Here is a 12,498-nt window from a genome sequence, read left to right as displayed (position 1 = left end):
TAGCAACATTGTCGTCAATATCACCTATTTCTATGGTTCTGGCAACACTGCTTATAATTCTCTTTCCCCGGCGTCTCTCTCTCTCTCTCGTTCCATTTCTCTCCGTTTTCCTCCTTCCTTTCCTGATTTCCTCTCCCTCCTCTTCTTCCCTCATACACATTCTCTCTCTCTCTCTCTCTCTCTCTCTCTCTCTCTCTCTCTCTCTCTCTCTCTCTCTCTCTCTCTCTCTCTCTCTCTTCGTTCCTCTTCTCTCTTCCTCTCCCCTATTCAGCGCCTCTCTCTCTCTCTCTCTCTCTCTCTCTCTCTCTCTCTCTCTCTCTGTTTACTTACAAAAACACTCCCCCAAGAAATATTAAGTACTTCACTAGGGTACAAACCATCTTCCTCACCACCTGGCCAAACCCTCGCCTCTGTAGCACAAGCGGTGAACACAACAACACACCCCGGAGGAAGTATTTTAGTGGTGCCTTGAGAGTCTTGAATGGTGGCTAGACTCGGAGTGCGCTGCGAGTTAACTTAAATCATAGCGGTACACAACACACCAAGGAGGAAGTATTTTGGGTGGCTTCGAGTACGCCGTGGGTTCAAACAGTCATTTATAAGAAGGGGAGTTGCAGGCTGAGGTATGTTTTCGTCACCCTCATAAAATAATCGCCTAAGTCATTTTTCATCGATTTCCAGGTTTTTGTCTACATCAATTTTTCATCATGTGACGCCCATTTTTGTATAGTTGCCTTCATTATTCAAGGCTCGAGTGTTCTAGAATTGGCCTTTTCATTTCAGTCTAAAACTTCAGCCAAATGAGATGATGACAGTTCTATTTTGGTTTCCTGAAAAGTAGAAAATAATGACTTAGGCGGTTTGTTTACGAAGGTGACGATTTGTTTTTCCTTCGGTTTCTATTCAGTAAAACAGTAACATGAACTTAACAACCATGCTAAGTTTTCTCAGTACAAACTCGTTTCTTGAAGTAGGAAAGGTGTGAGTAGTTTTTTTCAGCATCTCCTTAAATTCATGACCGTAGACAATTATGGTTATTATACTTCATGGTTTTGTACTACAGTAAAAAATATATAATAAACTCACATGCAACTTAACCCTGGCAAGTTTTCTCAATATTAACTCGTTTCTTGAGATAGGTAAGATGCAAGTAGACTTTTCCATGCTTGCTAAATTCGTAAAGTGCAGATTTGAGCAGACTTAATAGTTATGCAGGTCAGCTTGGGTAGGTTAGGTAATGCATACTATGTGTGTGTCCAATGAGCTAAGTCCAGACGGCTCAACCTGCCTTCATCCACGTAATTTTCCTCAAGTATGCTAAATGTCGTGCCAGTCCGGTGATATGAGACCTTAAGATGTGAGTTAACTCGTGTCTTTGGTCTCCCCGCACTTGGAAGCCGACGACTTAACTTCTAAATATACATGCACGGAATACACTTACTTAACATAATTATAAAAGATTGCGTGTCACGGTAGCTTCGTTTCGGTTCTTAGATACTAAAATCAGGGCAGTTTCTCCTTACTTGCACTGCTTATATAACTTAACTAAACTCATTTACTTATTACGTACAAGTTTATTAGTCATAGTCTATCATCGCTGAAGCTACCATACATACATACATACATACAGACAACCAGACAGGCAAACAGAGATACAAACAGAGAGACAGATACAAATACAGACAGGCAGATAGTTACATGTAAGTTCAGTAACCCCGAGTGAAAACCGAAAATTCTATGTATGTCGCATCTCGGAGCCCGCAGCAAGGAAGCAGGAAGTTAGTATAATGCCTCGGGTAGCAATGTGTGTGTGTTTGCAGTCAGTCTAGCCGGTGCAATGAGCCCTGGCTGAGAGAGAGAGAGAGAGAGAGAGAGCGTTGAGGCATATCTCCGACTCGGGTTATGTAACAAGTCAACACCTGTCACTCCCTTCTGTTACCACCATCACGACTACTACTACTACTACTACTATCACCTCTACCATTACTATTACAAGAGGTCAAAGGAAAACGAAGAGGGAGAGAAAGTAGTACAGGAGAAGGGAACAGTGGCGCCAGTATGCAGGATGAAGAGAGAGGGAATCGGGAGTCGGGCTGGGCGAAGGAGGGAGCCAGAGAGAGGGATAGGGGATAGGGGGACGGTCCCGAGAGAGAGAGGTAGCAGGATGGGTGAAGGTTAGCAGGCGAGTAAGCAGGGGCATGGCCTTGAGCAGAGGATATCCGGCTTGAACCAGAGAGAGAGAAACAGAGGGAGAGAGAGAGACAAGAGCGGGCGGGCTGGCGGGCGGGTCACTGGGTATATTCACTCTGCTGGACGCCGCGCTCCGCAACCCCGCCTCCTGCCGGTCTGTCTTTCCTTGTATGTGTGTAAGAGAGAGAGAGAGAGAGAGAGAGAGACATTGAGACGAGTTTTTGTTGCATTGGTAAACATTTGCCTCGTCTTTTCCTTCTCAAAAGCTTCATTATTGGCCTGAAGACCTTGTAGGGTTCATGCATGGTGACAACTACTACTACTACTACTACTACTACTACTGCTGCTACTACTTCTACTTCTACTTCTACTACTATTACTCACAGTCTGCAATCTTATCACATCCCTACTCCATCCATAGACCCCTGATCCACCTCTCCCCAGCACACCACCTTTACCCAGCCTTCCCTCCCCACACCTCATCCCATCCCTTCCCCCTTGCCTCCTCCCTCCCTAGCCCTCCCCATCCCCCCTTCCTTACATAACATCACCGCTCCCTGTAACCTTTGCTTGTTTGATTAGTCCTTAGTGCTTCCTCCCCTGCCATTCTTATTAATTCCCTTCCCTGGCTTCATCTCTTCCTCATCATCTTTAACTCGCTCATTTCATAGATTTTTCTTTGTTCATATTGCATACCCAGTCACCTTTCCTCATCTCTCTCTCTCTCTCTCTCTCTCTCTCTCTCTCTCTCTCTCTCTCTCTCTCTCTCTCTCATTTTTCTCCACTCCTTCCACGTTTCTTTACCTCCATCCCTCTCCACCTTCCCTCTCTACCCATACCTTATCTCTCCCTCCCTCCTTCCTTCCCTCCCATCCTCCCTCCCTTCATCCCTCTTCCCATCCATACCTTATGTCTTCCTCCCCTTCCACCATCCCTCTCTCCCCATCCATACCTACCTTATTCCTTCCTCACCTTCGCTTGATTGCCTGTTACCTATTGATCCAGTGCCTGCTCTCTCTCTCTCTCTCTCTCTCTCACACACACACACACACACACACACACAGAGAGAGAGAGAGAGAGAGAGAGAGAGAGAGAGAGAGAGAGAGAGAGAGAGAGAGAGAGGAGGATGGTGAGGGGAAGCAGCCTGAGGAAGAAGAGGAGGAGGAGGAGAAGGAGAAGAGGTGTGTAGATGGCGATTGGAGGAGAGAGAAGTAAGAGATGATGAGGAGAGGAAGGAGAAGAGGAAGCATGGAGGGAATGAAGGAAGAGAAAGGAGGAAGAGGTGAAGGAGTAGAAAAATGATGATAGTGCGAGGGAGAAGAAAGGAAGAGATGGACAGATGAAGAGGAAGAGAGAGAGAAGGAAAAGGAGGAAGATGAAGGGAAGAAGAAAAGTTAAGAAGGGGAAACAAAGATAGAAGGGGAGGAAAAGCGAATAGGTGGTAGTGGATAAAAAAAATAATGGGGGAAGATAGGTGAAGGGAAGGGAGGAAGGGGGAGAGAAGAGGGGTGGAGGTGATGATGGGGAGGAAGGGAAAAGGTGGAGAGAGATGGAGGTGTGTAGTGGTGTTACGTGATGTGGAGGGAAGGGGGAGGGGAGTGAGTGTGTGTGTGTGTGTGTGTGTGTGTGTGTGTGTGTGTGTGTGTCCCTCTCCCTCATCCCCTCCTCCTCCTCGCGGCTATGTCTGTGCGGCTGGTCTGGTGTCTGCCGCACGAGGGTAAAGAACCAGTCTGCACGTGACGGCCCCCCCTCCCACCCCCTACCCCGATCCCCCTCCGCATGTGACCACCACCACCACTGTCCACCATCACCACAAAAACACAGCAACCACCACTACCACTATTACTACTACTATTGACATGACTTTTATTGCTGTTTCTATCCCTAACCACTACCCATTCACCACCACCACCACCCTTATCTACCCCTACTATCACCTACTCACCCACTATCAGAATAACCACATCACTATCATCACCACCACCACCACCACCACCCATATCAACCCCTACTATCACTATGCATTCTTATCACCGCCGAAACCACCACTACTTCATCCCATACAACTCCACTCACTAGTCACTACCATAACCACTACAACTACTATTATTACCAGAGAGAGAGAGAGAGAGAGAGAGAGAGACTATACATTCCTCTCTCCCCCCTCCCCCCGCGCATAGCAGTTCTTCCCCCATTATCCTCCCACGCAGGTCAACTGAAGGTCACACGGGCCAGCAAAATCCATAGTTCTCGCCCATGGAAGAGAGGGAAGGAGGGAGGGGAAGGAAAAATAGGTAGAGACGTGAGGGGGAGAGGGAAAAGACTTAGAGGAGGGAGGGAAGAGAGAAAGAGGAGGGGAGGGAGAAGGGAAGGAAAGAGGAAAGAATGGGTAGAGACGAAAGGTGAGAACAGGTAGAGAAGGGAAGGTAGGAGGAAAAATGGGTAGATAAATGAGGAAAAAAAGTGAGAGAGAGAGAGAGAGAGAGAGAGAGAGAGAGAGAGAGAGAGAGACTCACACTCAGCCCTAATACCCATAATCCCGTGTCACGTTGAGGTGTGAACACAGAGAGAGAGAGAGAGAGAGAGAGAGAGAGAGAGAGAGAAGCACCTGTCTGCCGGTTGCTCATGTGTTTTTCCATGTGCTCTCTCTCTCTCTCTCTCTCTCTCTCTCTCTCTCTCTCTCTCTCTCACATAGGAAAAAATGCGCTCACGTGCTTTCACTTTCTTTTGTCTGCGCGCACACACACACACACACACACACACACACACATAGTTGTAAGGCTTCCTTCTTTGTTTTCTGAGCCATATCTCCTCCTCTCCTCCTCTCCTCCTCCTCCTCCCATGCTCATCCTTATCCTCCTCCTTCTATACATACGTGATAATGGTATTGGATATTCGTCTTTGTGTGTGTGTGTGTGTGTGTGTGTGTGTGTGTGTGTGTGATCGCCAAGGTTTGTGTTGCATTTTTCCGTAATTCTCTCCACCGCTATTCAAGGACGGAAGATTTTTAAGGGGGGGAGGGGGAAGGGGGGGGGGCTGAGAGGAAGAGAAGTGAGATAACGGGGAACTACACACACACACACACACACACACACACACACACACACACACACACACACGTTGCAATCAGACTTTAATTGTTACCCATTAAAAGTCTATTAAAGAGCAATTGCGGCGAGCAAGTTCCTTTTAAGCATGTGATGTTTCTTTTTAACGAGCCCGAAATAATAAACAAATGGTGAGTTAATTCTAGACATGAAGAAGCAAAAGTGTTGATATTAATGAAAATTCAATATAATACAAAATCTGCAAATTAAGCAAAAAATACCTAATTTTACAAAAGAAAACAAAGAAAATATAGATGAAAATTCAATATCATACAAAATCTACAAATTACAAAAGAAAGCAAAGAAAATATTAATGAAAATTCAATATAATACAAAATCTGCAAATTAAGCAAAAAATACCTAATTTTACAAAAGAAAACAAAGAAAATAGATGAAAATTCAATATAATACAAAATCTACAAATTAAGCAAAAAATACCGGAGAGAGAGAGAGAGAGAGAGAGAGAGAGAGAGAGAGAGAGAGAGAAGCAGGTCGAGTCATCCTGCCATATTTGAGTGCCATAACACACGTAGGCTTTCCTCTGACGCTTCCCTACCTGTGCTGACTTGCCCCACTCAAAAACACTATAGTCACCCCCTTTTAAACTACCTCCCTCACACATCCTCCTCCCTCAGTGTCATCCTTTCAAGTGGGGTACCTTTTAAACTACCTCCCTCCCACATCCCCCTCCCTCCCCAACTATTAAGATCAAGCCTGAAAAATAAGTCCCTCAGTGTCATCCTTTCAAGTGGGGTACAACCAAGGCCGCAGCACAAGACCTTCAAGACGCCGATATAATGAGTGTTTACGTGTAGCTTGTCCTTCGGTGGTCCTCTTCAGCGCCCCCTAGCAGAGTGTTTTGAAGTGGCCCGCGTGGTGGTGCTCCGTTAGGTCTTGGTGTGTGTGTGTGTGTGTGTAATAATAATAATAATAATAATAATAATAATAATAAATAACGGAGGGAAAGTTGTGAAGATGCTTGAGGGATGAGAAGGTGGAGGAGTGCGGTGTGGTAGAGCAATGAGGCGGAAAGACGAGTAGGTGGTAATCCGAGGTCATCCCAAGGTTAAAAATGCTGGGTCAGGTAGCAGCAGGTGGCCTGAGATAAGGTAGGGGCGGTATCGACGGTCACTCAGAAAAGGGCTTAGCAGTGGAGCGCTAATCCTCGGCTAATCCATGCCTGTGTAGCTGGTGAGCCCTGGGGAACCGCGAGCGTCGGGAGATTAAGAAGGACGTGGTCTGTTTCTCTTGCTGTTGCTGCTTCTGTTGATACCTGGTTGTGTTGTGGCGATGTGGTGTGGTGGTGGGTGGTGGTGGATGTGATGGTTGTAGCAGTAGTGGTAATAGAAAGTAGTTATAGTTGTAGATTGAGGCAAACTACAACCTTCATCTGCAAACTTGGTGTACTTTTATAGTTGCAAATACGGTTATGTGACACGAAAAACATCAACAGCTATTTCTTTTATAACTACTACTACAACTTACTGTTCTATTCCTTTCTCTTCTTTGTTTCTCTCTTTAGAACACAAAAAACCTTCTCGTCTATCCTTCTCTTCCTTCTCACTGTAAAATCTCTCCCTCTCACTCATTCTCAAACCCCCGTTCTCTCTCTCAACAACACATACGACCAGCTGTCCTTCCTGTTCCTTCCTCGCCACCTCCACCATCACCACTCCGCTCCATGACTTGCTATAATACCATACCTCGCTCTCTGCATTCTCCGCCAGCTTGACAACAACCCAAACAGTAGCGTGAGGAAGAACCGTGACGCTGCGTGGGGGGAGGGAGGAGGTGGAGGGGAAGATTAACTGGAGGAGGAGGAGGAGGAAGAGGGAAGGGCGGTGAGGCGTATGAGGAAATAACAACACGAGGAAGTAAACTATAATAGGAGGAGGAGGGAAGAGAGAGAGAACCGGGGCGTGAGAAGGAGAGTGAGTGAGAGATTTTACATTGAGAAGGAAAAGAAGAGAAGGAAAGAAGGGGAAAAGAAGGTTTATTATGTTGTAGAAAGAGAAAGAAAGAGAACAACAGGCTGAGGTGAGGAGATTGGAGAGGAAGAGAAGGAATGAGTTAATTAAGGAAAATGAGAGAAGGGAAGACTGGAGAAAATATGGAAGTGAAAGATAGACAGGAAAGGACAAAAGAATAAGAGGTAACAGACTGACGTGAGAAGATAAAGGAGAGGAAGAGAGAGAGAGAGAGGAGACAAGAGAAGGAGAGGATGAAGGAAAAGATAAAAAATGAGAGAAGGAGAAGGAAACTAAGGAAATGCAACTGAGGACGCAACGTATCAGAGAGAGATAGAGAGAGACGTATGCAGAGATGGAGGAGGAGGAGGAAAGTCAGCGAAGAGGAGGAGGAAGGAAAATAGTGAAGGAGGAGGAGAGAGGGAGAGAACAGGGGGGGAAGGGAGAAGGGGAAAGCGTAGTTGCGAGATATATTGAGTGTTGGTTTCCCGGGGTCGTGGAGTGAGTGTGTGTGTGTGTGTGTGTGTGTGTGTGTGTGTGTGTGTGTGTGTGTGTGTGTGTGTGTTATCGAGATAGTGAGGTGACAGGGAGGATAGTGATGGTGCAAATCAGATAGTGAGAGGAAAGTGAGAGGGAGAGAAGGGAGGATATGCAAGGAGAGAGAGAGAGAGAGAGAGAGAGAGAGAGAGAGAGAGAGAGAGAGAGAGAGAGAGAGAGAGAGAGAGAGACGTAGTGCTCTGTGCTTGAATTGAATGGATGTTACCCTTTAACTTACACACACACACACACACTTGTTACGATTATTTTCTTGCTGTGTGTGCGTGTGTGTGTGTGTGTGTGTGTGTATCAAAGTTTAAGGTCAGAATTCATTCATTTCTCTCTCTCTCTCTCTCTCTCTCACGTGACTTAAGTTTTAGGAAAGAAAATAAAGATACCAATTCACTATCTTTACCCCCCCCACACACACACACACACAGCCGAGAGAGAGAGAGAGAGAGAGAGAGAGAGAGAGAGAGAGAGAGAGAGAGAGAGAGAGAGAGAGAAAAGTCAGTACAGATCAATGGAGAGAGAGAGAGAGAGAGAGAGAGAGAGAGAGAGAGAGAGAGAGAGAGAGAGAGAGAGAGAGAGAGAGAGAGGTGACACCCGGAATAAAGGTCTACAATTTGGCTCGCTGACCATCGGGACGCCGGAACTTACCTTCACGATGACCAGGAGAGAGAGAGAGAGAGAGAGAGAGAGAGAGAGAGAGAGAGAGAGAGAGAGAGAGAGAAGGTTGTTAGGTAAGGGTATGTGAAGGATGCTCATTATCACAAACACATTAACAAGGATGTCTCATTATTTATGCTAGGGCTGTGCACCGTCACCCATATATATTCTTCTCTCTCTTCTTCTTTCTCTCTCTCTTCTCTCTCTCTCACCTTTCTTAGCTCTTAATAAGGACAGGATAAACGACAATCCAATATTTATTCCATCATTAGAGAGAGAGAGAGAGAGAGAGAGAGAGAGAGAGAGAGAGAGAGAGAGAGAGAGAGAGAGAGAGAGACTATGTAGTGTGATGATGTCCATGTATAAACAGAAACTCTGGTATTTTCTGACATTAATTACTTCCGAGGAATGAAGAGAAAGCTTATATGCTTATGCCGTGTGTGTGTGTGTGTGTGTGTGAAAGGCACCTCGAACTAACCGGGTCGTGTCCACACATTATATAACGCCGGCGGATATGTGTGTGTGTGTGTGTGTGTGTGTGTGTGTGTGTGTGTGTGTTTGGCTGGCGTCGTGACCATGGCGGCGGCAGGAGGACGCCCGGTGCCTGTCACTTCGGCCTGGCACACAAGTTTGTTCTGTATACCATTGACCCACTGGCGCGCGTTGTTGTGTCCTCGCGGGAAGGGCTTTGGGGAGGCCGGTGTTTGGCGGGTGAATTCTGGGCAAGTCTTCCTACTGTTTCCTTCTTCCGATGAGTTGAGGTTCAGCGGAGGAGTAGGTATTAAGGCGCGTAATGAAGTTAATCTCCCGACTTTGGTGTTCATTGTTTCCCTTTCGCTGGTAAATTCTGGGCAAGTCTTCCTACTGTTTCCTCCGATCGATGAGTTGAGTGTGGGAGTAGTAGTATTAACCTGTGCTTCATACAGGGATCATATTCCTTAAAGGTTAAAAATGAGAAAAAATGAAAAAAAATCAACCACACTAATAATCATAATATATATATCAACGTTCTTTGTGATTTTGTTATGTAGTTTATTTTTGGTTATATCATGGTTATAGAAATTGGCGGTAAAACTGCTACAATGGTAAAATTGCCTACGTCGGTTACTTCCCCTCTAAGCGATAAAAAATAAAAAAAAATCATCACACAAAAAAAAAATTTCAAATTTGGGGTTTATATCACGGCAGAAATTTGGCCTACACGGTAAAGCCACAAATTTGGCCCGTCGCTGCTACCGGGTTAGGCGCGGTTTCCTTTTCGCTGGTCCGGATAAGTCTTTAAGTGTTTTTTTTTGTCCCATGAGGTGTGCTTCAGGAGAGTATTTTATATGCCTAATGAGAATAATCTGGACTTTTTATTGATTGTTTCCCTTTCGCTGGTAAACTCTGGAGCATCATTATTCTTGCATTTCCTCCCTCTCCCCTCCCCCCTTTGGGTCAAGTTTCAACAGGGGAGTATCAGGATACCTCAAGAAGTAAATCTAGCTATTCTGCGGCATCTTCCTGGATTCTTAATGACAGAATACCTCTTCTCTTACGACTGGTCTTTTGCTCGTAACTTCGTCCTTAGAACTTTCTGTAGATATATGAATAACGAAAACAAATTATGCTTTACATCTTGCTGAGTGACGATATTTGAGTGCCATAACGCGTAGGGTTTCCGCATATACTTCCGTCTCTGTGCTGACTCGCCCCCCTCAAAACATACTATAGTCACCCCCTTAATTAAACTACCCCTCCTCCTACATCCCCCGTCTCTCACACCTCTACCCTCCCTCCCAATTGTTAACTATACTTTCAGAAATACCTGTTAGTACACTCTTCTTGTGCCCTAGTCTTCTAAGTGTGTTCTAAAGACTTTGAGTTGTCGTGCTAAATCTGATTGTTTTGTGCTTCCAGCGTGCAGCCTTTGGGGAGCGGCATCGAGGTGGTGACGAAGGCGCTGGGCGTGCTGGACGTGAGGGTGACGCCTGGGCCCGGCAACGTCTCCATCAGCCCCGCGCATGTCGTGGATGGCAGGCGGAGCGTCCTCTCCAAGAAGACAGATGTCACCTTGAGTCACATACTGGGAGGCAAGGAGTTTTTCAGTAGCTTTCCTGCCGAGAACTTCACGTACCTGCGCAAACCGAAATCCTGGGGAGGGTCAGGCCACTCTCAACTGTCTTACAAGGCGAACGCTAAACCGAAGAAGGCTTCACCTCAGCCCAATACTGAGGAAAAAGAAGTGAGCGAGCCTGTGAAGGAAGAAAGTGCAACAGCTACTGAGACCACTCCCGCTGTTCACGCCCCCAAGGAAGACAGCTCCTCCACAGAAACTCAGAAAACAGAGGATGGGGTTGGAGTTCAGTCACAGGGAAGCTCAGAAACACAGAAAACAGAGGATGGGGTTGGAGTTCAGTCACAGGGAAGCTCAGATGCAGAAGTTCCTGTAGCCACTGAGGCCACAGAGACAACTGAAACATCACCTGAAGAGACGAAGGATGCCCAACAGCCTGAGGTGGTTGAAGAGGCTCAGCAGCAGGAGGAAAAGTCTCAAGTTGAAAACCCCAAGGAAGATGATCAACCATCGGCAACACCTACTGGGGATGCTGAAGCTGAAAAGGAATCCCCTCACCCACAGGAGGCAACAACAGAGTCCGCTGCTTCTGCTGAGGCGGAGGCGGTCACTGAAGCACCTGTGATACCCTTAGAACAACCCACAGAGGAGGAGAAAACAACCACAGCAACAGAAGCGCTTGATGGTAGTCCAGCAGCCGCGGAGTCAGGGAATGAGACTGAAGAGGCTGTCAAGGGAGAGGGTGAAGCAGAGGCTGTGGCGGCAGTAGACAGTGAGGTCGAGGAAGCCACAGACGAGAAAACCAATGTGACGGAAGAGGAAAAAGTGCCCGCTGATGTGCCTGAAGCGGAGGAAGATAAGGAAGATAAAGACAAGCCTGCTGGTGACTCTGACGCCCCTGAGGAAATCACCAAGAAAAAGAAGAAGCCAAGTGAACCCGAGAAACCCAAGAAGAAGGATGCTGCAGAGAAGAGTCCGGACGCCAAGCAGGATAAGCCGCCAGACACTCTCGAGACGTACAGCCAGTTCACGCAGCGAGTCAACGCCGAGAAGAAGAATGACAGTAAGTTGATGGCGCTGTGAGGGTCGAAAAGTGTGATCAGGAGAACCTTGACTTTTCTTTTTAGTTTTTTTTACAGACTTTTTTTTGTTTGTTTTTACAGTACAGGAAACAGCACAAGGCCAAAAAAAATAAAGAAAACGATAATGAAAAAAAGCCTGCACACTGCTCCTATGAAAAGAGTTAAGAGAAGTGGCCAAAAGAGAACTAGTATGTAACTTTGACTCCAAAACTGATATATTGTTACTTTTGTGATGAGAAAATAGGTTTTGCTCCCTCTTTTGGCCACCTCTTTGGATTCTTTTTAGGAGCAATGAGTAGCATTTTTGTTTTTTTATTGTTTCCTTTTTTTGTGCCCTTGAGCTGTCTCCTTTGTTAAAAAAATAATAATAATATCAGTTATCACATCAGTATGTATATTATAACTTTCTTGAATCTGTTGCACCAAGTATTTTAATAGTGGATTCATACATCATGTTCATATCAGCCATCAGTCTTATTATTATTACTTTTTGGACCCAGTCACATTCACCCTCAAAAGATTCTGTCAGATAATATTAATTTTACCTCCATTTCTTTACTTATATGCTCCATTTACTTTATATATGTTTCTGTATGTATTAATCACACTATATTATTTCCCTGCAGTCGTGAGTAACGGGCATGGCAGCAATGGGCATGGCAAGGGTCCGAAGGTGAAGAGCAAGAACTACGCCTCGCCAGACTGTGGCTCCAAGCTGCTGACGGCCAACCCCGAGGCCAGCCATGCCTCCAAGGTGGGTCCTGCTGGGGGCTGGGGGCAGGGGCTGGGCTTGCCGTGTGAAGGGGCAAAGAAAGAGAAGGTTGATACTTTGGGAAGAGAAAAGAGAAGATTAGAAGGAGAGAAGATAAAGGAGAGAGTAGGAAAAAGAA

General features: G+C 46.0%; 1 protein-coding gene across 3 annotated transcripts in view; it reads left to right on the top strand.

The window, feature by feature from the left end:
- Window positions 1-12,498, top strand: part of LOC127003826 (uncharacterized) — an 89,330-nt gene that overhangs the window by 63,413 nt on the left and 13,419 nt on the right. For all 3 annotated transcript variants that reach the window (XM_050870888.1, XM_050870890.1, XM_050870889.1), the window contains 2 exons: window positions 10,370-11,589; window positions 12,235-12,362. In XM_050870888.1, coding sequence (XP_050726845.1) covers window positions 10,370-11,589; window positions 12,235-12,362 — 1,348 coding nt within the window. The remainder of the gene's footprint in view (window positions 1-10,369; window positions 11,590-12,234; window positions 12,363-12,498) is intronic.

Source organism: Eriocheir sinensis, chromosome 26 (assembly GCF_024679095.1).
Source record: "Eriocheir sinensis breed Jianghai 21 chromosome 26, ASM2467909v1, whole genome shotgun sequence".
Lineage (NCBI taxonomy): Eukaryota > Metazoa > Arthropoda > Malacostraca > Decapoda > Varunidae > Eriocheir > Eriocheir sinensis.
Note: the sequence above shows the minus strand (reverse complement) of the source record. Positions and strands in the feature narration are given on the sequence as shown.